The sequence below is a fragment of the Passer domesticus genome, chromosome 1, assembly GCF_036417665.1.
Source record: "Passer domesticus isolate bPasDom1 chromosome 1, bPasDom1.hap1, whole genome shotgun sequence".
Classification (NCBI taxonomy): Eukaryota; Metazoa; Chordata; class Aves; order Passeriformes; family Passeridae; genus Passer; species Passer domesticus.
In genome coordinates, this window is record NC_087474.1 from 8,911,986 (window position 1) to 8,938,741 (window position 26,756).

The 26,756-nt window shown below is 37.8% G+C and overlaps 1 protein-coding gene across 3 annotated transcripts in view; it reads right to left on the minus strand.

Annotated features, from left to right (window-relative positions):
• The window catches only part of ESYT2 (extended synaptotagmin 2), an 80,218-nt gene that overhangs the window by 39,710 nt on the left and 13,752 nt on the right, over window positions 1–26,756 (minus strand). For all 3 annotated transcript variants that reach the window (XM_064386705.1, XM_064386647.1, XM_064386559.1), the window contains exons 2-6: window positions 10,338–10,379; window positions 9,613–9,747; window positions 7,885–7,961; window positions 2,069–2,141; window positions 1,140–1,229 (exon numbers count right to left, since the gene is read on the minus strand). In XM_064386705.1, the coding sequence (XP_064242775.1) occupies window positions 1,140–1,229; window positions 2,069–2,141; window positions 7,885–7,961; window positions 9,613–9,747; window positions 10,338–10,379 (417 nt within the window). The remainder of the gene's footprint in view (window positions 1–1,139; window positions 1,230–2,068; window positions 2,142–7,884; window positions 7,962–9,612; window positions 9,748–10,337; window positions 10,380–26,756) is intronic.

A 26,756-nucleotide genomic window follows, 5' to 3' on the forward strand; every position in this document is an offset into this window, starting at 1 on the left:
AACTTTTCAGAGTTTCAGACTGCTGATGAAACCAAGATGATCACTTTGTGATGCTTTAAAGTGTCTAAACCCATACACTTGTAATTTGTGACCTGCCAGTCTGAAACTGTTAAACCTTGACATAGTAAGTTTTAATGTTTAATTAGAACATCTTCAATGAAAGCTTCCAATGGAAAAAATATTTTCAAGTAAGAGATGGAAACAATTTCTTTAAAGAAGTCTATGGAGCATAAGAATTTCCACGTTGTTTACATTTTCTGTTAGGCTCTTATGGATACTTATTAAAAGCAGCACCAAACTTCAAATTGCTGAAACTGCCTCACACACACATACACAACATCAAAGAATTTTCCACCAGCCAAGTGCAATGTGTATTATGTCATTCTTTATGCTTTTATAAAAAGATTTGGTGAAGTGCTGTGCCTAAAACTGAAAGCATTTGAGGGCTGTCCTCTTGTTTACACATGCCAGTTTGGCTGTATCATTTTCATACCAGCAAGACCTTTTTGGCTCACCTTTGTTTCACTGTTATTCCTGCCCAAACATGCACTTTGGCCGAGTGCATTTCCCAGCTGAATTCTGTGACCTCTCTGCTTTCCACTTTTGCTGCTATCATGATCATTTTGAATTTCAATTCCATCTCACTGTGTGCTTCATCCACCCTCATGCTTGGGACACTGGTAAATGTAATGGAAATTGCCCACTTGCTATCTAGGACAAAAACTTCACAGCAGGTAGATAATTTCCCATTTTAATTTGTGCTAACACCAGCACTGGTTTTCTTAACAACCTCACACAGATTTTGTGAAATTTTAAGTTATATCTACAGAATATAACGAGAAAAGCTTTTCTACAACCAATCTAGATGGTACCTATTGATCTTTCCTTACCCAGAGGACTTGTAAGAAAAGTTTGACAGCTTTCACAAGACACTTCCAAATTCCAAGGTAATTATTATCTATCTTGGTTCCTGCTAGCATTCACAAATTTTTCCAAGTGCTTATTTGTCAAAAGTTCAAGCAAACAGCAGTGATTTCCCAAACTCTTTTCTTTTGCTACTTAATTCTTGCTCCATCATTTTCTATCTACCATCATCAGCACTCTAAAAAAAAAATTGGAAGGGAGATAAAAGTGCTTACAGGTTTTCTAAGGAAAAAAAGGGATAGTGCTCCAATTAGGGGCATGTCTCCAATTAGTGGTTCCAGGATAACCCTCATGGTGCCATGGATCTGTGAAAGGGGAAGAAAAAAAAGACAATGAAATTTACTTCAGTTGAGTTTTAAATAAAATTTATTTGCTGGCAATGCTCACATGTCTAATTCATTAAATTCTTGTTTACGGAAAAACTTTATATATATATATATATAAATTCTTTCTTTATATGTCATCCAAACCCCTCAAAAATTCATACAAGCACTTAACAGTTGTGCTTGAAAATTCATTACATTCATCTGTATCATGCAGTGTCATGGTACAGATGGTAATTTCTTAAAAGTGTTAAGTAAATTATTTCTACAGCTCCATGCAAACAAATGTGACACAAGAAGCACAGTGCTGCCACAGGTGCTGGAGCAAAGCAGGAAAATGCTTACAGGTATGTCAAGACACACAAGCAAAAGAGCTAATTCTGCTCCTTAGGGAGAGATCTATTATCAGAAAGTTCAGGAAATCTCAGAAACAATATCAGAAGGCAAGGCTACTAATAGTAATTGCATCTAAACCAGTAATTCTATCTGATGTTTAGATATTACATGAAATAAAATTTTAAGCTCCATGGTGCCTTTATAAATTGGCACATCAGTTGGACACATCACATCAGCTTGATGTGAAATGATCTCCAGCTTTTCCTGTAATAAATGTTACATATTTGTTCTACATCTTAAAGGAATTTTTTTCTTATGTTAAGTCATGTAACTGAAATTCTAATGCAGTATGAATACTATTCAAATGGGGGGGGGGGGGGGGGGAAGCTAGGAAACTACACAATTACTGTTGCTTTCTTACAGATTATTTAATCAGAAAATAGTGATTTAATGATATGAAAATAAAAAAAACCCCTTAATTTCACCTGTATACTTTTCACACCAGCTCTGCAGAAGTATCTCTTGATCTCCAAATCAATTTCACAGTTTCCAACAAAACTAAATCAAAAAAGAAAGGATACATTTCACTTTTATGAACTAAATTGCAATAAACTTAGTTCTGTTTTGCAGTGTCATGACAACGTATTTTGTTTCCCAGCGAATGCACAAAAAATGCATGTTGAAATATTAGAACATAAAACAAATGTCATTTTGCTAAAACATCCCCTTCAAAATATCACTGCCATCAAAATCACTTAAATTAATACCTAGGTTTGCTACCATCTCCACAAGGATGCATACATAATGTGAAACAAGCAAGAGGCCCTACTTTTGGGAAATAATGGACACAGAACTCATGCTTCATTTCAGGAAAGCTCTCCACAGATCTCATTGATTGTAAATGTACCCAAATCCACTCTCATGTAACATAACCATGAGAAGCACTAGACAGAGATGGTGGTTATGCTAAAAATGAAACTTGTCTGAAATATTCATAGACTTGCAAAGCCAGTCGTATTTAGAATTTCAATAAGCAGGGCATGCTGAGCTGAATGATCTTCTAAGCCAAAAACAGTTGAGCCCTTTCTGAAGGGAGAGAAGGCAGGAAGCAAATTAGAGGACATTAAAAACTATGCATATTTTTCCCTGAACAGTTCTGGCATCCCATTTTTGGGGATGCAAGTTCAAGTGATTGAAATTTTCCAGATGCTGCCCTGTATTTCAGATTTGTCAAAGTTGGTAAAAACAAGTCCCATCTATTTTGCCATGCTACAAGGTTACAAGATTATTCACACACAACCTAGGCTTGGATTTATAATTGCTTTCCCTGAACCTTCATCCAGATCAACCACGTACCAGCAGAGCTGAGCAACCTTTCTTTTCCAATAGCTGGCACTGCTGTGAGACACATTGGTTCTGAAAACAAACTAATTTTGAGACTCAACAAGAAATTTAGGAAGAAAGCTTTAAACTCTGATTTAGCATGGAATTATTCAATGATTCTACAAAATGAGAGCTAAAAGCAAAACCCAAGAGGTTGAATACCATGCTCCAGGTAGGGAGAGATGAGCTGGGCTAGGACACTCTCTAAGACAGAGGCTGTAACAGAAGCACAATGAAATCTGAAGAGCTTTCTGAACAGACTGCCCAGGTAAAGAAAATGGAAGAAGGAGCCAAGTGGGATGGAGATGAGCCAGATTAAAGCCATACACTGCTGAAAGGAGGGGGAAATTGTTTCCTCTGCAGGGCATCATGTTCCGGATTCTGCAGTAGAGTTCAGCTTTCTGCACATTAGTTCCTCAGACCTGGCCTGTACAGTGAAACACTCTTAGCTGTGTTTTTTGGGAATATGAAGTGATCTTATTACTAAAATGTTTGGGGAATTGTGAACAAATGGAATTGCTCTCTTCATTGGCTATTCTAGTCTCAAGTCAATATAGAATAAATTACTCTTACAGTACGAGCAGAACAGCAGGATTGCTGTTCCCTTCCCCTGGGCCTGAGGGGCACAAAGTACTACCAGAGGAAAAAACAAGGTGAGTGCTCCTGCTTCCACATATCCACTATCCAAATTATCTGCATCCTCCTCTGCTTTGTGTGTGGTGGTGCAGTCTTTGGGATTTCAACAAATGCAAATCTTATCAATCCCTTAAACAAAAATAAACAACAGTACCAAGACTTTCCTGTAAACAGCCATCACTGGAATTTATTTTCAACTATTCAAAAGACAACACTATGTAGAATCTTTTTTTGTTTAATGGCCAGTTTGGGGAACTGGAAGACAACAACATGATGGGGTCTATGTCAAAGGAAGGTGACAGTTGCTTTCCTTGGAAAGAATGTAGTGTGACTGTACAGTTTAAAAATAGGTATGTAACTTTTAATAAACAATTTTAAACTATGTAATTTCTATTTTTAACCTATCTAACTATATATAGAGATAGTAGAGATATATATAAATATACTCCCACATATATATATATATATATATATATATATATATATATAATTGCATAACAACATGACACAGAGAAGCAAGGTCAATTAAAACCTGCAAGTGAAACCTCAGCACTCTGCAGCATCAGAACTATTTGTGTTATGAAGGCTGGGAAGCAATATGCTTGTTTGAAAATCCATAACAACATGATGACAAACTGGAGTAAAAATAGTAACAAACTGCTTTTGAGGGGACTAAGTCAACAACATTTAACTTTATAATAAAGCTAAATATGGTTTTATCCCCCAAGATATTTGGCTGGGTCCATTAACAGTTGATGCCTACACAATTCCACTGTAATACACCATACTGAAAGCTCAACTTGAAAGATCATTTAGTAAGCAAATTCTATACATTCAGATCATAATATCCCAGAAATATTGATGATCCCTTTAAGGTACAGAACACTGAGATAGATCACAGAATGAGGACACTCTTGTAATATTAACAGCAGCTGTACTGCATCAAAAGAGAAGCGTTATGTACTGCCTGCGGTCACTGTAGCCCATGGAAGATACCCAGACGAAAAGGAAGAAAAAATAAAAGGTTATGGCAAAAATATTTCCTGTATCATAGTGATATGTGGTTCTGTATACTGGACTATCTTAATTGTTTTTAGAAAGTCTTTAGGCTCTATTTTTACATCTGTCCTCTGTCAGTATAATGTAGTGAGTCTTCCCATTCAAGTATTCCACGTTTGAAAAAATCTGCCATGTGTTTCAATCTGCAGCCTAAAACTCTTTCCTTGCATCAATTTTTTTGTGTCATGAGAAGCTGAAAAAACTCAAGCTATTTAAAACTACTTCTTCAATCTCTCAATCTTCTTTGCTACAGTTCACATTTAAATTGACTGAGTTTATCTTGTTTTCTGTTGATCCATAACTTTTTTGCAAGTATTTACTACATTCACACACTTTAGCAAAGGTAAGATTTCTTTTTATTAACAATTTCTCTAGATTTTATCTTCATTTGCTCAAGTGGTTAAAATTTTTCCCTTGCCTATATTTGCCATCGAGAACTAGACTTTTAAACTGCAATGAGTTTTGATAATTTTTTTTAACGTAAACTCCACAGTAAGAGAAAGGCAAAGCATTCCCTTCACAAATGTGGTCCTCAAACTCAACCTTTGAACACATTCTCCAGTGAGTGCTTTGTGGATTAGCTATTCAAGGTACTTAGAGTGAAGTTTTAATTGGATCCTGAGTGATGCACAAAACCTACTCTGAAGAGTTCTGAAAAATACTCTGAAGCAATGATCATAATGCACTCAGTATCCTTGCAGAAACAATAGAAACTAAACCAAAACACACTCCTTTTGCAATTAAAATTAAAAGCAGACAAAAAAAAAAACCCAAAACCAAAAAAAACCCTCAAGGATAATGCAAAAAATACTCTAGAGTTTTAGAGGCAGATTAAAACTACTTAAATGCACTATGGAAGGTCCAAAGCAAATGCACACACCCCACCACAAACAACTGACAGCAGAAAGGGCTACAAGAAGCCACAATAGTGGAACTGCAGATAAAAGGGGATTCTTAAAAGAAATAATGTACTTTAAACTGAAAAAAAATATAAATAAAATCTTTCCTTCCTTCCCTCACCACACACCCCACAGGGCTTGGCTTCCTACAACTATTCTTATGAATGTTTAGAGAGATTGCTTGAGAGGTCCTCCTCAACTGTATTTAGAGAATGAAGGGTTTATAGAAAGCTCCTAACTTTAAACTTATTTCTAAGTTAAAGTTAAAAAAACTAATTTAACTGGATATTAAAATCTACTGGGGATAAATACTGCAAAGGATGGACTTTTCTCTAGCAGTGAGACTGCTCTTTATAATCTTGCAAAACTGCAATATAAGACATAATTTAGGGCTGGTATCTGTATTTAACTCTTTATCTAAATGTATCAAGAGGCACTTATTCTTCCTGTTATGACTGAGACAATCCCAGTGATGAAACTGTCAGAGGACATATAAATCAAACTACTGAAAAGCAAACAACAACATCAAACAGTAACAACTGGTGCAGGAGGCCAGGAGGGCTCTCTGTCTTAAACTTGCATACTAAAACCTTTGGAAAAGAGCCCTTTCTGAATGAGGTGCCAAGGACAAGTCTTAAATATGAAAGACGACTTCCTTTGATGATGGTTTTGTCTAAGCCTTAATTCCTAGAAGCTGTGATAGCCACTCCAGAGCACTCATTTCCATTTTCTTCCTGGAAGCCTGTGCCACTGGCAGCAGGGACAGGATGTTGGGCTCAACAGGCACCCAAGTGACCCAGCTCTATTATTGTTATTTAAACCACTTCAAGGAATTTATTTCAGCCTTTTAAACTGGAATCTACTGCAGCTGTGGACCACTTCTCTAGGTTGCAAGGTAATACAATGAGACATTTGGATAAAGATTTCCTTCAGGTCTGTGTAACAGGACGTTATTCCTGAAATTATTGTACAAACCTACTGGCCTTTTTACTTTTATCTAATTCATGATGATGAGCAGAAATTAAAAAAAAAAAAATACTGGATTGATTCCATCTTCCCGTGAATAGTTCTGCCTTAAAAGGAAGAAGTGGTTTTGGAACAGAAACAGATTCTTAAAAGCAATTTCTATGGACTGTTTGTCAGACAAGATTGTTTCCCTGAGGGCTTATCTCTGAAGAGGTGAGGCTCTCTCCCAGCTGCTGTCAGAAGTGGAAACAAAGAGAAAACTGAAGGAAGTTGCTCCATTAGGGCTAACACATTCATCCAGTGAAATAAGATCTCAAGAGTCAATCCTGCTGTATTTTGTCCAGCAACACCAATCCCTGATTTGGACAGCTCTCTTTTTCCTAGAGAAATAAAAAGATTCAATTCAATACAGACTGGGCTCTGCTCACAGATGTAGCCCCCACCTGCTCTGGAACCCAGGGAAGGAGACAGCAGCCTTTTCTGTTATCACTCTGGGGTCTGCCCAGCTCTGCCAAAGCAGCAAAGGCTTCAGCATTGCTGAGCTTTAGACAAATAATTCAAATTTAAGAATTACCACGTTCAAATTTTGGAAGTGCCTCTGAAGCTGAGATGCCTGATGACCCTCCTGGCTCCTGCCAGGGAAGCAGTGAGGAGCACAGAAGGCTGCTCCTTGCTGGACTGTCAATGACTGACAAATTTGGCCATTCCTTAATCCATAAACAGGCAAAAGTAGCTACGGTAACACAGACCTATGCTGGTCAATTATAAAAACATTGCTGGGTTCACTGACTGAACTTTCAGAAAGCTCTGCAACTGCAGATTGTGCTGAGAATGACTTGGGTAAATGTAGGGTAGACCGACTGAGAAACCTGTATAAAAGGAGTCATGATGAAATAGCAAAGAAAGCTGAAGCAATGGAGCACAGTGATTCTGGCATTTTATAATACAGAGATTTACTCTGGTAAAGTAAACACAAATTGTTCTGTAGCTATCATTATTTTTTCTAATACTATGTTTATAAAATAATGCAAGTAACAAACTCAAAAAATCTCACATCTTAGATTTCAGACTACATTTAATGGCAAAGTATTAATACATTAAAGAAAAAAGTCAAAGATAGTGCTTTATCTTTGGAAATTATTTTTTTATTAAGAAACATGACTTGAATAATGAAACCACACAGAGTTGATATTCCATTGCTGTTTACAGCATGCAGTTTCTTCCTCCATTCATACACAATCAGAACTAACTATATTTGCATAATGAACCAATTCTCCTTTCAGGCCAATGTAACTGCCAAATCAAACAATGTGCAAATTATAAAGCATGGACCCAACTGTAACATAAATAAAGTTTACCTGATTTGAAGGTCCAAAATGATCTGCCTTTTGTCCACATTTTCAGTGTACACTTTTACACCATTTATCCTCAGAGGCTGGAACAATGAAAGTAAAAGTTGGATTCTTCTACAAAAGTATATTAAACTCTTAACTTTGAATTAAAGGTGAATATAGGCATATTCATGCCTGAAGTTAAGAACCCACTATAAACATTAAAAGGTGTGAAGTAAGGCTATCGATTTAGTTCAAATTATTATTTCAAGGGTAAAAATTACCTTGCTGGGATCCAATTAACTACAATCCTTCTGGAATTACCCTGGGTATGGACCACTAAGCTTCAAGATCTATAAAATATTTAACAATCAAGCTTTCCCCCTCCCCTGCATAAACATCTGATTTCCCTGTAGAGGTATATGTCTAACACTCCCAAAGCATTCTTTTTTATGTAACTACAACAACAAGCTAAATTTAGTTCACAAAAAGTTCCTTAAGTGGAATTTAGTGAGAATAGATGGAAAAGAATCTGTAATTCCCATAAAAAGTTGTGTCAACCACTCTGTGCTACCTCTCTAAATCATTGTGCTCACACTCTCCCCTCTCTCCCTCACACAGAATTACCATATATCAATTACACACTCAAGCCCCAAACATCCATCAAACACTAGGCAGGAGTGGATGACTAACAACCTCACTTTTGAGTTTTTCCTTTCTTGAAAAATTTTCTTATTTCTATTTATACTTTTCTGATAATTTCTGTAAAATCAAAATCTCACTGCAGTGTTGGGGCTTTGCAGCTCAATCATCTCCATCAAGGTTGCAGTATAAAGTAAGAATAGCTCTTTGTCATGTCCAAGGTTACTCAATTTAGCTGCAGAAGAATACAGAGCTCTGGGAGCTAAAACCTACTTTAAATCTGTATATCTTAAAAGGTGCAGTAAAGCATAATGAACTTTAACCTACATAAAATAGAGTCACAAAGAGAGGAAAACCAATTCCCCTCTATCACACCTGAAAATTAATTTCAGGTTTCCTAACATTTGAGGGTGTGTGGGGGTGTTGATTTTTAAATCCTCATTTGAAACTCAATTTATGACAAGCAATAGAAACATGAAAGACAACTTCAAACAAAAGCTGTTAAACTGTATCTAAAGTTCTGGTTAATGCAGGGAAGACTAAGTAGTGCTGAACCTGCTGCAAGCAGAGGGGATCATTCTCAGCTTGCACTGGTCAGACAGGCTCTCCTGCAGGCATGAGACCCCTTCTTTCACGGGATGGAACAGAAGACAAACATCTGTATGCCTCTTTATACTGTGTTTTATGCAGTCCTTGAAAAGCCAAGCCAGCAGCCTTGTCATTGACTCCACATATAACATAATTAGAATGCATCTATGACAAGAAAACTGTACTTGCACCATCTGGTAAAAGGATAATGGTCCCTGCTCACTTAATGTAAAGTATTGCACGAACAATATCAAAATCACATTGCTGTGAGCTCTTCATGTGACCAGGCATTGCTACACTGAGTCATCTCCAAATTCTCAGTCAAGTTTGTGAAGCATAGATCCCAGGAAATGCAATAGAGCCTCGGCTAAAAAACCCACACATTTTTATTTTAATGTTACAACAGAAATCAGAATCAGGCTTACAACCAAGTGTCACAGAGAAATATTTCTGTCCAGATTCGAACAGGCTACATGAAAATATTGTGTAAAACAGGGTGTCTTAAAATCCTCACCAGACACTGACCTGATGACCAATATCAATCTTTGTAAAACTGAAGGTACTGAGGTGGTTGTTTGCTCCTCTTACTGCTGGTTCTATGGTTTCTCGGAAGAGTTTCTCAATGAATTGACATATAAAAGGCCACATCTGTTTTACAGTCTAAGGAGAAAAAAAAAATCTACATGGAAGTACAGTTCTTAAATACATTAACAAGTTATAAATGTAAACAAATCAGAACTTCACCACATCTGTATTTTCTATCTGAAAATTCCATATTGCTTTTTTTTCTTACTATTTTCCCATTAACTCATGTTCTTCTATGCTCTTTGAATGAAATATATTTTTTAAAAAGTAAGCTACATAGATTTATATCTTAGATTATCACACACACAAATCAAAACTGCAAATTTCATTTATTTTTAGATTGTAGGTCAGGAACCTACAGTAACTGGAAAGTATCCCAGACAAGTAGAAAATTAAAGATTGTGTTTACAGCTGCTATGACTTCTACGCAATTATAGCTGTCATTACTGTAATGCCACTTTAAATCATTCATAAAACTCACAATTTCAGGACCGTGAAGCTAAATTTAATTTCTCTTGTGACTAACTGGATCAACAACCAGAGACTTCAAGTGTATGAAGCATAAAGTTAAAACTACTCTGTTTTCAGATTCTTGCCTCACCTTTTATTTTAGTATCAGCCTTCCCTCCTGCCCCTTCCCATTTGGGAGCAATGTTTCTCCTTACCTTGTTGAGCCATTCTGCTCTCTCTGTGTCTGGAAAATGCACCTAAAAAACAAAAACAAACACAAAACAAAAAATTAATACAGATAATTTATTGTGTCTTTTAGTTAATTGTGTCCAGTCATTTATAATACCTGAAAGCTTAGGGATCTCCCTAGACAGTGGACAACATATTAAGCAGTCCACACTCCTGACAAGAGAATTAAAATACAAGCAAATTAAAACACAAACTCATTTCTGAATTACATAAATTTATGCTTTGACTTGTTTCTAGTAGTAGCACCTGGAATAAAGTACTGCTGTAACACCATGGACAAATTAAAAAACAAGCTCAGCCATCCCAGCTTGTGTTAACCAATATTAACACGACACACGCGACTGCCCGAGTCCCAGCTGCAATTCTGCTTCCTTTCACTCATGCCAAATCTTCTTCAGTGTCAATAAATCATAGCTATAAATATTTAATCAGAGAAGTTGAAGCTCAGGAATATGGATTTAAGTTCAGCCAAAAGCCCTTTGAAAGACATTTCTAGTGATTTCTTTTCTCAAACAACTGCAGAAACCAGTCAGAGGCAGAGTGACAGTTTATATACATGGCAGAAAGGACCCGTGGCAGTAGGAAAACATCAATTAAATGCTGGAAGAAGAGAAAGTTTTCCTGACATAGGAGAGCACAGTTAGTAGCTTTACCTTTTACAAATACACACACACACAAAAAAAACCCAACAAACAACAAACCACCACAACAAACCACCAACCAAAAATCCCCTCCAAACAAAAAAAAAAAAGCCCTGAGGAAGCAGAGCTCACAAGAATTTCCTTAGAAACTCACAGGCTGTAGAACAAGATGCAGATCACACTTCCCAAACACAAAGAGCCTTTGAACACATTAAAAAACCGTGACCTACATATGGTGACTTTTGTGAAGCAGTGTCTCTACTTAACCGAATTGCCAAGTCTTAATCTCTTCATAGCATAACAGATTGCACCAGTGGCTTCAACAGCAGTTATTTTTATTATGCATATCCCAGATGTGAACAGTCAGTGAAAGACCTACACTTTAACCGTATTTTCACCAAGATTAATTTGAAAGCAAGCCCCATTAATGACTTTCTTCAGTTTTTATTCACTTCTTGCATTAACAATCAGCACTAACATATTCTTCATATACTCAATCTACCCTCAGAGCAGTCCTTGATTTCATCTAAACTCCCAAACTTTTACTATGTAGTTTTTGCTATGCTGCCCCTCAGCAGCATAATCAATAATGTCACACTTGTCTCTCCAGTCTGTTTCTTTTTCAGCAATCCCAGGTCAACAACAAAGGTAACCCCATGTTCCTACAGATACTTGAAGAATTACAAATGCTGCTGCCTTCCACTGTCAAGAAAGGCTCTCAGCATCTTTTTCAAGTATATCACATATCTCTCAAAAGTTTTACAAGTGGTATGAAAGTGACCAGTGATCTGTTTGGCTGAGAAAAAACATTCAATGTCATTTATTTTACCGAAGTTGAAAGAATAGAATTATTAATAACAGATGGAACAATTTGAGAGCCACGTTATTTTATTTACTTAGAATTAATTTCCTAGAAATTATGGTGGGTAGAATGTCATAATTTTGTACTTAAGAGGGTCGGGGATGGTGTCCGCTTTTTGAAAACAAAAAATAGTTAATTTGTTTTTTACTTTTGCAACACAAGTAGTTACAAGTATGTACATGAACTTAGAACTAAACAGAGTTTACACTCATTTTTTGTCTTACAGGGTTCTCATGTTGCTCCCAATGGTAAAAAAGTTAAAAGAACAGAAAGAATGAACACTGTTAACCCTAACACTAATAAATAACACCTTGATCTTTCCTTTAAAATATTTGCCTTCTGAATCAGCAAACAGAAAAAATGTCAATTCTCAGTAATGATTTGTGAATGATGTTGGATCAACATGTTTCATTCTGATTTAGGAAGTGATGCTCAGTTTCACAGGGTGAGAGCTGCAGAGCTGTTCCACACAGGGGACACCAAAGTAATCCAAGAAGCAATGGTCACCAACCTGCTACAGCACTTAGACAAGCACAAGGAAAGGATCCACCCAGGGTACTGGGGCAGCTGGCAGAAGAGCACACAGAGCCACTTCCCATCGTTTACCAGCAGTCCTGACTAACTGGGGAGGTCCCAGGTGACTGGAGGTCAGCAAATGTAACCCCATCCACAAGGGCCTGGGAACTACAGGCCTGTCACTGACCTTGGTGCCAGCAAAGGCCATGGAGCTGATGTCCTGCGATGACAGCATGACTTAGTGGATGAGGGAAAGGCTGTCAATATGTTGACCCAAACTTCAGTGAAGCCTCTGCCATGTTTTCCCACTGCATTCTCCTGCAGAAACTGGCTGCTCATGGCTTGGACCAGTGTACAATCAGCTGGGTAAAAAACTGGCTGGATGGCCAGGCCCAGGGAGAGGTGGGGGAATGGAGTTACATCCATGGCTGTAACTCTGGCCAGTCACAAGTGTGTTCCACAGGGGTCAGTGTTGGGGACTCTCCTGTTTACTGTCATTATCAATGATCTGTATGAAGGGATCAACAGCACCCTCAGTGGATTTGCAGGTAACACGAAGTTGGGCAGAAATGTTGATCTGCTGGAGGGCAGGAAGGGTCTGCAGAGGGATCTGGACAGGCTGGACCAATGGACCAAGGCCAGTGGCATGAGGTTCAACAAGGCCAAGTGCTGGGTCCTGCATGTGGGTCACAACAGCACCAGGCAGTGCAACAGGCTGGGGAGAGAGTGCCTGGAAAGTGGCCCTGAGGAGAAAGGACCTGGGGGTGCTGGTTGACAGCAGCTGAACATGAGCCAGGGGTGCCCAGGTGGCCAAGAAAGCCAAAGGCATCCTGGCCTGGATCAGAAGTGGTGTGGCCAGCAGGACCAGGGCAGTGATTGTCCCCCTGTTGCACCACACTGCACCTGGAATCCTGTGCTCAGTTTTGGGCCCCTCAATACAAGAAGGACATTGAGGTGCTGGAGCATGTCCAGAGAAGGGCAGTGGAGCTGGAAAAGGGTCTGGAGCACAAGGGGTAGCTGGAGCACTTGGTGGAGCTGGAGTTAAGCTGCTTAGCCTGGAGAAAAGGAAACTCAGAGAAGACCTTTATTGCTCCCCACAGTTACCTGAAAGGAGTTTGTAGCCAGAGAGTCACTCTCTTCTCCCATGTGAAAAACAAAGAGGATGAGAGGAAATAGCCTCACGTTGCACCAGGCAGGTTTAGAATGCATACAAGAAATTTTTTTTTTATAGAAAGAGTTGTTAAGCATTGGAACAGGCTGCCTAAGGAAGTGGTAGAGACACCAGTGCTGGATATATTGCAGCTGCAGCATTTAGGGTCACAGTTCAGTGGTGGATCTGGCAGTGTCAGATTAATAGTTGGACTTGATGATCTTAGAGGTCTTTTCCTAAATTCTATACTTCTACAGGCACTGCAATGAACAGCAACAAAATAAGATAAATAGAAACAACAAATTAAACACACAGGTGAGGAAAGGAAAAGAAAATTCATGGAAATACCAAAAGCAAACCTGTCTGCTGTAAGTAATGCAAGATACAATCATGTTCACAATTCATTTATAGTCTTCTGTATAAGTATCCAGTTGACATTCAACAGAAGAGACACTCTAGACTTGAGGAGGCTTCCTGCTCTAAATATAACCTCAGCGCAGATGAAATGCACCTTCCTCCAACTTCCCAGATTCAGAGTATAAACATCTGAAAGCACAGGCCACATCCCCTGGACCATGCACACAGCTGACATCCTGTACAGCTCTGTGGAATGAAGAAAAGAGGAAGCATCTCTCTTGCACCTATCAAGCACTCTTCACGTTCAGTCCCAAATTATGCAGAAACACTTGAGATGAGTTAGGAAACAAACAAGAGGCCACAGATACTCAAATTTACCCATATATGCTAATTTATTAATTTTTTATGTTATCTACTGTACAATCTTTATTAAGACCTTGCTTAACAGGACATGACTCTATTAATTCTTCCATGGATTTAGTAATTACTTGTCCTTTGGTGTGCCACACCTATCATGCTCCTACAGTTACATGAGTTGGCACTAAGCCTGCTCCTCAGTTATGTAAGCCTAGTTTACTCCTGCAGTTGCATGTGATAATAGGCAACAAATAATACAATATCTTCTAGTCCTGTTTCTCACCCCTTTTCCATTCTTGCTTTTAATGCTTGCTCACTCCAATTTTAATGTAGCTCAGTTTGGTGCCTATACTGACACTCAAAACAGAAAGCAGAGAACCTTTTATTTTCAAGACTCTGAAATTTTCATTCAAGCCAACCTTGAATCAAAAGCTGGGCTTTGCTTAATCTTTAGATGCTCCAAACCCAGGTTGTCTGAAAACAAAGAATAAAATATTTATCCATCTACTAATCCCATATCTTTTCAGCCTATATGACACTGCAATACTAGTTGCAAAATTATTTTTTGCTTTAAGAGTTTTTGACTACAAATACAATCCTATGCATAGACAACAGGAAAAAGCCTGAGGGACAGAAGTTGGTACACTGGATCAGTCAGGACTGAGACAAAAACATTGAAGCAACTACACAAACATTTTTATGGCCAGAAGCAAGAATCAGACTAAGTGATGTGCAAAATCTGTTAATTCTTGTATAAAAATCTACTGACAAGCACGATAGAAAGAGACAGGAGTCAAGATTTCAGTTAGGACGGTTAATGACAAAAAGCATTTTCCTCTTGGCTCCTGTCAGTAAATTACTCATGCAGGTTTGGCAAGTGGTGTCATTTCAACCACTTGGTGTAACAATTCATTATTTGAAGCAAAGTGTAACAAGAGAAAACTGTTGCAAGAAATGCCCCAATGACCACGTTCAACACCAAAACCATCATAATATTACATGTTCCAGGAAAGTTCTATTATTAAACGTTATCTTGCAAAATACTTGCAAGTGCTCAAAAGATGCATTTCTGCACATTAAGAAGACACTATCTGGCTTTCTCAGACAACTGCTTGTGCTTAGCTCTGAAAAACTTTCACATTTACTTTCTATTTCTTATCCTGCGCTTTCAAAAACTCAATTCAGAACATAGTATTTTTTGTAATGATCAATAAAATACCAGAAAGAGCCCAAGGAATACAATTCCTTGTTCTGTCCTGGAAGACAATAAAAGAAAAAAAGGACAAAAGAAAACCACTTACAATAACAGTAAAAACAGCAGAAATGTTTCTTATTATTGTATTTTATAAACTCTCTTCATACTGGCTAAATTGACTCAGTTTTCTGGCCAGACTAACATCTGCTTCTTTCCAAGGAAACAAGCTAGACACAGAACTATTACACTCAAATGCCATGGACTAAGGATTGGTGGGAAATTTTGAAGAGTCAAATAGCAATCAGGAAATAACATGAAATGAGGTTCAAAGTGCAAATAATAACATTAATGCCTTAAATATAATTTTTCATTCACATAAAGGAAGTTTCACTTATCTACAAAAATGTCACTAAAAGCAAGCATTGACAAGAAATTCAGAAGGAAAGACATGACAACACCCTTCTGTAATGCTGAATTGCTCTCAACACAAGTCACAGGTACTAATAATCTACTTTGAAACATAAATTGCATAATATCTGTTATTATTCACTGATCCCCTCACTGTAAAACATTTTTCTCTCAAAAATTTTCTTTGAAAGCTTTCTCCATCTCTAAAGGTATTTATGAAACAACCCTAGATAAATTTAACATTTATTTGATGATTATGATTAACATATAGGCCCTAAGTATTATCTACACAACTCAACCAAAAAACTGAGCACCTGAACACCTTTTGTACTGAAAGTACAAAACTACAGGTATGTAGTGACCAGAGCACTTCAAAAACTGCTACAAACCAACCTCTTTCTAATGAATTGTGTATTAAAGCAATGGAAGAAATGAAAATGGAAGCAATAAAAGCAGATTATATTAAAAAAAAAAAAAACCCACACAAAAAACCCAACAACAAATAAAAAGCCCCAAACAAAACACTCCAAAATTTTGGGTTTCTTCCATTTTACATTCCAAGATTAAAGGTAAGAATTGCAATGCTCTCAGGCACATCGTGTGATTCTTGGGGTGCCCTCCATAGGTCCAGGAGTTAGACTCAACAATCCTGATGAGCCACTTCCACACACTGTAGAATATTCTACATTAAAAATAATGTACTATCACAGTTTAACACAGTATGTTTAACAGATACTTATCTGAGTCGGCATTACTTAATTTAAGCTTAGTTCCTTCCATTTGCACTGATTGTTGCTCCAGATGTAAATCTTAAAGAAACTATACCAGTCACTTTAAGGTCACACAATATAATCAAGTTTATTGATATAGTTACAATGCAAAATATGCTTAAGCACTTTTCCAGCTATTTCACAAATATCTCTTCAAATAGATACTGATCACTTCTGCTTATTTTGGAAAGCTAAAATTACATATAAATGTAATTTTAGCTTTCCTCTCTATCAAAAGGGCATTTGTCTAGTTTAAATGTAAAAATGTGTAAGGGTATCACACTAAGTTTTCCTAGTCTCTTCATGCATAATCAGTGGGTAGGGAGAGACCATACCACAGAAGGAAATTCAGGACAGAAGCCCAAATTAGGTGCTCTAAAACCTTCTGAATGTACAGCATAAGCAGTTATTTAACCATTAAGCCTAAAGCCAGTGGTGTGGCAAAAAACCAAAACACACTAAAATTAAATTTTCCTTTGAATTATAGCTGACACTTTGTCTAAATTCACTGCACTTGTAACTCAAAAAGGCCAGAGAAAGTTACTAAAAGAAGCAGCCCAGCAGGGATAGACTAAATCGTGTCATATAGTGATATTCAAGCTCAATTTAACAGCTATTCACTCCAGTGTTTTCTGGTTGGCAAAGCAGGCTGGCCTAAGGACATTTTAGGTAAAACAGAGCTGAGCAGGGCTAATAGCTTAATCCCCTGTATTCCAGCCAGCAATCCCCTCTCAGGCTCTGAAGCAACAAGGAGCAGCAATAGGTGAATGATTTGTTCCTTTCCCCAGTCTTCTGCCACTTGGCACAGCCTGAAGAGGGGACCCCCCTTTCTGACAGCAGCTAAAGAAGGGGGGCTGGGAGGAAAAGCAGAGCAGCCAGGCTCTGTCACTTCAGTAATTCACCTCTAGGGTTAACTGAGCAATTCTAACTTCTATCAATACCAGAAATACCCGGGCTCTCGCCTCTTCTAAGAAAATCCTACAAAATATTTACTGTTGCAGAACTGAAGGATTCAGTATTTCTGAAAGAAAAGGTTAAATGCTAATAGTGAGGGCTCCTTAGAAATCCTTCAGGCCCTTGTTACTAAACTAACAATCAACTGCTATTCCATTACTTCTGGTAATCTGATTCTGTTTCTGTTTAGCATGCCTTGGGAAGGATTTTGTGTTTGCAGTTTTAAATACATGAAAATTATTCGCCTTTGTACAGCAAAATTCATGCTCAGGACTACAAATGCAGTGTGTTTGCAGTTTGAGAATTAAGCCAGGACTCTCAAAACAGTTTTCCTGAGAATCATTACAGATGAGCTGCATGTGACCCATCTTTCAACAGAAACATCTGCAAGGTCCAGGAGCAGACTGAATATAGAAAAACAGTTTTGTCAAACACACTATTTATGTCCATAGGGTACTTCACAGAATAACAGTTAGAAAGACCCTTATAAATCAGTATCAAGTAAGCTGAAAGTGTTACAAAATAAGCAGTACAGATTTTGACAATAATTGCCCATAAACAAACAAAGAAAAAAATGTTTTAAAATAATCAAACATAATGGAATTAAGGGTAGAGGAAAAAATAAAACTACTCCCCTCCACAAAAAGACTACACACACAGAGGAAGATACAGAGATAAAGGAGATGGGGAAGAGCCCTAAAATTTTTACCATGCCTCTATGATCATGATAAAACCTCACAGTAAAATGAAAATATTAGAAAAAGTGGAAACATACTTAAATGAAAGAAACAGCTGAAATGCCAAGCAAGGTAAAAGGCTGTATTTATTTATAAACTGGAACATATGCCATTTAAGTGCTTGGACAACACATTGGAAAACAAAATAAACTTTTATGAAAGAAGTAATTACATGCCCTTTGAGTCAGATTTGCACCTATAAGACAAGAGTAGCTTTAGAAACACATACTTGGTACCCCACCAAATGTTCCCAAAACACTCTACCAGCACAAACATCATCCCACGTGAGCTGCCTCTATCAGTTCAAGTCCTGTGAGGTGCCACAACAAATTTCAGACAGCTGTTCAGCACGAGTTTTCCAGGGTGATCTCTGTATTCCCCACTGTCCTGAGCTATCTGCTTCAGTCACTGTGAGCATTAGGGTGAAGAGTAATTTCTTCAACAACACAGCAATTAAAGTCAAAACAAGCTGGTGCTTGGAGAAATTGAAACAAACAGCTTTTCAACACCTCCAGGGTACCACAATAGAATTCATACACCTCAAGTAATAAAACTGACATTCTTTATAAGGCATAGAAATTTTCATTTCCTTACAACCTTCCTTGTTACTTCTGTTCCTCATCCCTTTGTCAAAGGTCTAAAGAAAAGCCTGACATACTGAGGAGTTCAAACCTGGAATAAACAGCAGTTCACATACACAGGACATTTCAGCATCCTGGTATGGCCTGAAGGACATTATTTCTTAATATATATTCCCAAGTATCATATCTGGGGGACAAGGAAAACAACTAGCAGCATATAGGCTGTGTCTTGTAAAGTCAGGCTAAACTAGCATAAACCAGACCTTCCCAAAATGCTGCCAAGAGCCACCACTGCCCATACACACACCCTTTGAACCTCACTAGAGCCCAAACTCCATGGAGGAATCCCATATCCAACCTGTCTGATGTGCTAAAATTAAAGCATGCCATTAATTCAAACTACAAAATGCCTTTTTTACATTTTACCAATAACCAGAAATGAATCTGTATTTCTCATTTAAATAATACAAACATGCTACTTTGCTAAGATTTTTTAAAAATATATTATACATTAAATACATACACAGGACTGTAATTGAGAGAGCTTTCCCTCTGTTTTCCTTCTCATTGCAGAATTCATTGGAACAGCATTTAAAAAATCAACAATCCTCCAGTTTTTGCTAGCAGCCCATCAAAAGCCTAATCAGCTTATAGTTTTGGCAGCTGAGGATTCAGAATCCATCCTTATGCAGCACTGCAACACCACCAAAATATTCTCACCTGGATATTCTCCCCAGTTTCTATGGCAAACAATGTCTTTGGCAATGCAAAATAATGCTGTATACGAAAAAGATGAACCCTGCCTAAAAAGAGGCTTCAGAGTTCCAATATGACTGAAAAAGCAGCCTAGAACTAAGTCCTGCAATTCAGAAGTGAAGGATGCTGAGCCATTTCAAAGCACAGCAGTTTCATTTTTTTTCATGCACATCTTTCACTTCAACATCTATTAAATATGCTTCACTCACAGTGGCAGCGTGAGTTGTCAAAAGCTGCATTACTTTTCAGCAATTTAACTCACCAATACCAAAACCAGATAAAATTTGCCTAAGTGCTGCTATTTTTGCAGAGAAGGAGCAAGCATGTCAATAGAAAGTTACCCAGAGACCTCCTACTTAGCAGCAGCTTGCTCTAACAAAATCCTCCGGGATAGGCATTAAAAGCAGCTGCTCTGGAAGAATGACAGAACAGAAGTCTGCTAGTAAGGGAACTGGAAAATCCTGCTTCTAGCCTGACACTCAGCCTCTGCAGCCCAACTGGAGGCAAGAGCTTCAGCCTAGAAATTAAAAACCAATCATCATTAACTTCCAGAAGCATTCAGGCTTAATCACCTCATAAACAACATGAAACAAAAATCTCTTTCTCCACCAGTAAAGGTTAGAGTTTCCTCCCAAATACAGGGAAGTACATTGGCATGGTTTTCTCTGGTATCTGGGTGCAGAATCAACCCTAAACACAGCACAGGATGTCTGCCAGAGGGAACCACAGGGGTTTGCCTTGCTCAGCTGTTACCTCTTTCTGAACAGAAAGCTTGAAGCTTTTACTCCCCTACCACAGATTCATCTTCTAGCACAGTATAATTTTACTAATATATGAGTACTTGAAGATAATTCTAATATATAGCATAACTCAGGCTTTAATACAGAGATGACATCAACTCTGTAGCCAAACTGGTTTATTTTCACTATTTTCATATCATGTAATTTTTCCTGAATTGCCATGTTTACATTTCTTTTTCACTTTCCATCTCAAAAAGGACAAAGACAAGTTTTCAGAGCTTAGTTTGGAGGGAGACAGGACAGTAAAGAATAATAAAGGAGTAGAAGGCATATGGGGGCATTAGGCTGCAGGAGCCTTTTAATGGTTTCCACTTCTGAGGAGCTGACATCCAGAACTTCTGATAGAAGACTGACAACCTGACACAAGGTTAGACATTTTTCACATGTAACACATGTTGAGCACATCTTAAAGTGAGAAAACATAAGAATTTAGGTTTAACATTTTGACTGTTTACAATCCACATTTACAACAGTGTTTTTGCCAGAACCCATGAATTCTTAGGACAACAGGATGCCCTTTTCCAATCTCACCTCTATAGGCATTTACAGTAGTAAAAACTGCATTTTATAAATGCTGATGTCTAACAGAGGGCCAGGACAAGCACAGTTCAAAAAAAATTTAGTAGCATAAGACTCTATACAAGCAAAATATGGATTTATACTGACCAAAGTCTTGATCTCACACCATGTTACAGAGAACTAGTGCAACCAAGGTTTACAAAATGAAACATTTAATGTTTCATAAGCCTGCATTAGCACATCTCCAAATTCCCACAAGCATTGCAATTACTGAAAGCAAAGACCCAGATTTTAAATGTTTAAACTGCTAAAAGGCATAGGATGAACCATAGCTCTCAGGACTCACCAAATTTTACCACTTAAAATATCTGGCACAGTACACTTTTTTGGCATTATTGACCTTACCCTTGTATTCCCAGGAGTAATTCAATTTCTTCTTCTCCTTCTACAAATCAAATCTTAATACCTTGCAATTCAATCTTTCGGTTTTTAAAATAAAATTATTAAAGCATTAGCACGATATTTTCAATTTGTCACATTTCAAAAACACGACCTCTTTTGTACTTTCAAGTCCTGTAACAAATTCCTTTTCAGTTCCCTTGAGAATCCAGGCATGTTCCCACCCCACTGCATGCCAGAGTGTCTTATTCTCTTGACAGTCAACAGAAGACAAATTTTCCTCTCTGGACTGCTAAACATTAGCTTTCAAAGCTGCTTATACAACCAGTGTCACAGCACAACTTACTATTCTTTGAACTGTCTACAGCTGTGAAAAGAAGTGCTGGGCTCTGCACCAAATTGCCAGCCACCCTTGCTGCTGGTAGCTACAATAAAACATTGGAGGGTTCTTCACCTTTTACTCCACTGACCCGCTGCCCGATTCCCTCACCCTGCAGTCAGCTCTGATCCAGAGACTGGTTCCTGCAGCAGGGAGAGCTCATTCTTGTAAAACTCACTACATTACACAGCTCATCTCTCTAAGGGAACCGTGCAGGTGTTCTGTGAGAGCTAAAATTGGCATCAGCTTTCAGAAAAGGCAAGTGTTAAGAAGCAGTGATCACCTTCTGCTAGACTCCTCTCTCTCAGGCAGATTAAATCTTCTTTCCTGTCTTTAGCCCTAAACATCTCCATGTACTGAAGCCCAACCTTCTATTCTTTCTAATTTAATCTCTAATTCACAACACATTTGAAACAAATCTATGTGAACTATGACAAGTATCATTCGCTTTGTATTTGTTGGGAATGAGCAAACTGCATATTTGTATTTGAAAATACAAAAGAGCAAAATTGAGAATTTGGATTTTTTTTTTTTGGTGGTGTCCAAAAAAATGCAGCATCATGACCTAAAAATTCAAGCTAGGTTAACCTGTATCCTAAGAAGTCAAACATGTCTGTAGAATACACTCAGTAGTTAATGCTTGTTTGACTGACTCTGACCCAAAACCAGCAAAGATGTTTAACTTCTGCATACTGCACTGCATCCAATACTATCCAGACAGATCTTATTCTTAATATTAAAACATTTTTGAAATATAATCAGAAACCATGCAAGATATAACAGGCATTTTAAAATCCCTGTTTCATTTCTAGTTGAAACACTAGAAACCCACTATGTAAAATCCAGAGTATAAAGAATGCAGAGCAACAGTCTGGGAGTTTCATGGAACTTTTAAATAATCAGTGATTACCCCCTCTCTGAAACTATAAAACGCTGCTGACAAAGTAACAGAAAGCAGAGCATTCTCATAAAGTGAAAGCAAAAAGAGCTGCAGTGTTTAAATCAGGTCTCAGTTAATGCAGTGACAAACAAGGGGGAGGAAAGCCCCAGCTAACCTGACAGCACCAGGTATCAATGACAAACTTACATGTGTAACTCCTTCTGGTTCTTTCATTCAAGCATTTAACCAAATTCTTATACCAGCTTCATAGACAAAGTTCAGTATTTCTAATAATTAGGTAGATGCTACAATTTTTAAGGTTTGTAAGATTTGCTCTCTTTAGAACAATTCCATCACTGGCAACACATAACACAGCAACTTCTGCACTAAGCAAGATCAGAGGTCCAGCTAACACAGCAATCAGAAGGGATGTCTAAGGAAAAATCAAAACTAAAGCAGTACTGTGGAGTCATCCTTCCCTGAATGCCCTCAGCTTCTGCAAAGGATGGCTGTAACCCTTAGCAGCTGCTGGCATCCTCCAGCACCCCTTCTATCCTGAGGCATGCTTAGCCCCTACCAAAGAAAACAAGCAAAAAAACCAACCAAAAAAACCCCAAATCCAAACCCACAAGCAATTCCATTTCATGAATACTTTCCAGGTTAAGTTTACTTAAAACAAAAAATGATGCTCTAGAGTTTTAGTGCAGCCCTTAACCTCAATTGCATCATACTGAAAATGCAAGACCAACAAAATACGTAACTGGAAAATACTCTGACCACTGAATTCCAATCCCCTACAATTGCAGGACTCATTATCCTATTTTTGTTTATAAACTCCACCTTAAAACCATGGAGTTTGCTACTGTTCTCAGTACAGAGCAGGAAGGGCAGCTCTGGTGTGTTTTGGTAGGCTGGGTTGCTAGGGAAAGGCACTGAAAGCACTCCCTGCTAAATCAAGTTTCTAAACTTAGGAATGCTATATCATATGTTAGAGCTACAAGGTGGAATCAAAACCCAGACTGCCTCCCCAGCTAAATTAACTATTATCCTTAAATATCAGCCTTACTATTTTGACTCTATATATATTAACAAAAGGTTAAAAAAATCCTCAAAAATGACAGAAAGTAATGTTCAACATAAATAAAAAACCCCACCCAGTAATATCACTTTGTTTTGAAACAGAAAAAGTATTTTCATTATTTATTGAAAAGATTTTACAGACACATAGAAGGATTTTTAAGTTTGCACCCATAGCCTTTAATACTTGCATTCACACAAATCACGTTTGGACAGCCTATCTTCCAGCTGGAGTATCTATCCCATGACTGAGCTTAGCACCTCTTATCCAAGAAGCTATTTTAGAAAAAGCAAAGTAAGTGTACTTAAATCAAACCTGCACAAGGACAGGCTGCTACTGAAACTGCACCCTCCAAGGAAAATTCACGTGCTTATGTTACTGGGCTGGCACATACAGCATCCGCACAGTGCAACATCCAGCAAGTTCCAAATCTCCTGGGCCTGCAATGTCTCTCTAGAACTGTACAATGATTTTCATCAGAAAGTGAATTTAGTACCAAAGTACACCATCCACAGCAGAAGATTTATGTTCATCCACAAACAGATGGACACGGCCTGGCAGACACATCACAGTCTGCAACACACATAGCAAAAAAGAAGATAAAGCCCCTCAAGTGGAACTGCAGCGAATGAGTAAATGAGCACCCAAGGCTGGACTGTACCTTTTTTTCAACAACACAGTATTACATGTTTTAGTATTTTAGTTAAAACACACCTGGATATTTGACAGTCCTGTTGATCCTTTGACTTGTGTACACAGCAACATTTGTTCAGTCACTTGCCCCACCACACAAATTTTTACAACTCAAAGACAAGGGAAAAGAAATACTGATAATATGTAGGAAATCTGGAGTTTAAAACCATCATTTCATCTCTTGGGGAAAAAAAAGGAAAAATAGTGATGAGGTTTCAAGATGTTGATGTCTTTTAAGACATCAGTAGTAAATACAAAAATACAAAACACTAAACAGAAATTGAAAGTCCAGTCAGTTTGCAATGCTCCCCTTCAGCCTACCAAAATTCCTCCAGGCCTTGCTTCCAGGAAACATCTCTTAAGATTCCTGCTTCCTGCAGACACAGACACTTTCTCTCATGTCAGGACTGCAAACCTTCACTGATACAGTTTTTTGACGTAGCTATCTTGCAATGCTCTGCATCAAAACATTCTTCAGATTCTGTTAAAAAGTTTTTCCATCTTAAAAAAGCAAGTAAAGTCAGTGATCATAAATTCTAAAAAATGTAAATCCTCTTTCTAAATTAAGCTCTTTTTAAAACAATACTGGAAACTAAAGAATCTGCTTTCTCCAGTGTTTTGGGAAGTTTAACATTTGGCCATATACGCTTTAAATGATACTCCATTTAAATTTCTCTGCTTCTAATGTAAATTAATTTATTTTATTTGCATATGTTTAGAGAGGAGTTCCTGTGTTTTTTTGAGAAATATACTCTAGTTTTCATAGAAGCAGTTACAAAACCAGACCTTCAGTGGAAGCACAGACTGTGGACAAACTTACTGTCTTGAGTCTATACCTAAGGTTTTCAATAATGCCATCAGTTCACCTCTAGAATGGCCAATCCAGTGTGCAGTGCTAACCTGAATGACATAACCTTGCTTTTATACACAGCCAAGCACCACTTGGATGAAGATGTTTTACCCACTCCTGAAACCAGCCCTTACATAAAGACAGCTTCTGCCTTTCAAACAAACAATGGGTACCAAGTAGCTGAGTGATTTAGATTCAATATATTGGCCTTAGGAGGAGGAATGTTCCAGCATTAGAATTGTTGGATGTTTGACAGACAGAATGGAGAGGTAGCAAGAATGAAAAAAGAGGAATTGGATGCATTATCCCTTTTATAAATGCAACACAGAACAGTCACCTCTCCTATTACTGATTATCGTCAATGCTGAAGATAAGCCAAGAATTTGGGGATCTCTTGAATATTCTTTACCCCTAGCTCAACTCTTACAAACACACTATGTTCTTGCACTTTGCCATTTAGCAGCAAAAATAGCCATCATAAGTCAATACCATTTTAATTAATGACAGCAGTAGGCCGAGTCACGTTACAGAGATACTGCCTACAATTAATCATAATATTACACATCTAAGAGTCTTCAAAGAGTGAGCAGTTTATAACTGATACTTAAACTCACAATTTCTGTATTTTAATCTGCATCTACTGTCCCACTTTGTGCATTTGTACAGCCCACAGCTGGAACTGTGATAATCAGATCATACCCACTCGATATTGGTTGTAGTTTATGACAAAGGAAAGATGAAAAAGAAGTTTTACATCTCAGCAACCCTTTTACCTACATATGATTTCACAGCAATTTCAATGACGTCCAGTTAAGATTCAAATGTCGTTAATAAGTAGGCAATTGCAACTGATGAATTACTTTTCTCTAATTCTGAAAATTTTGTCTTTTATATGTCCAAGAATAAACAAGTCACTCTACACCTGCTTTATCATCAATAAAAGAGAAATAAAGGCCTCTGGAGAAATCTATCTGACATCTTGAAGATTCTCCTCTGGAGATGCGCATACTGACCATAAACTCCAACTAATTTGCACCTACATGTTTAGATTTATGTTCAGCAGATTCTAGCTCTAAGGAGAAAACAAACACCTAGTGCCTAAAACCCAACTTAGTAATAGCTCTGTAAATAAAAAGAAATTTCTGTTAATTCTAAGACAACTGCCTGAACTGCCAACAACCACCTAGTAAGTCAGTTGTCTAAAATCTAGCGCCAAGAAATCTTGCCCATGGCAATGCCAATTTATCTGACTGCTCCTAAGCAGAGCCTTCCTTAAGCTGAATTTCTCTTGGACAGGTTAATCTTTGTGCCCATGCAGGGAAAAATATGTGCAGCCAAGTCACTGTCAGCTCTGAAACTCTCAGCAGATTTTATAACAGATGCTAGTAATTTTTTTAGGAGTTCTACCACAGAATATTTACTACATGTATTAATTAAAATCTAACAGTTGTGGCCCAAATTATTCCTTGATAAATTTAAGCATGTAAAAAGCAGCAGCATAGT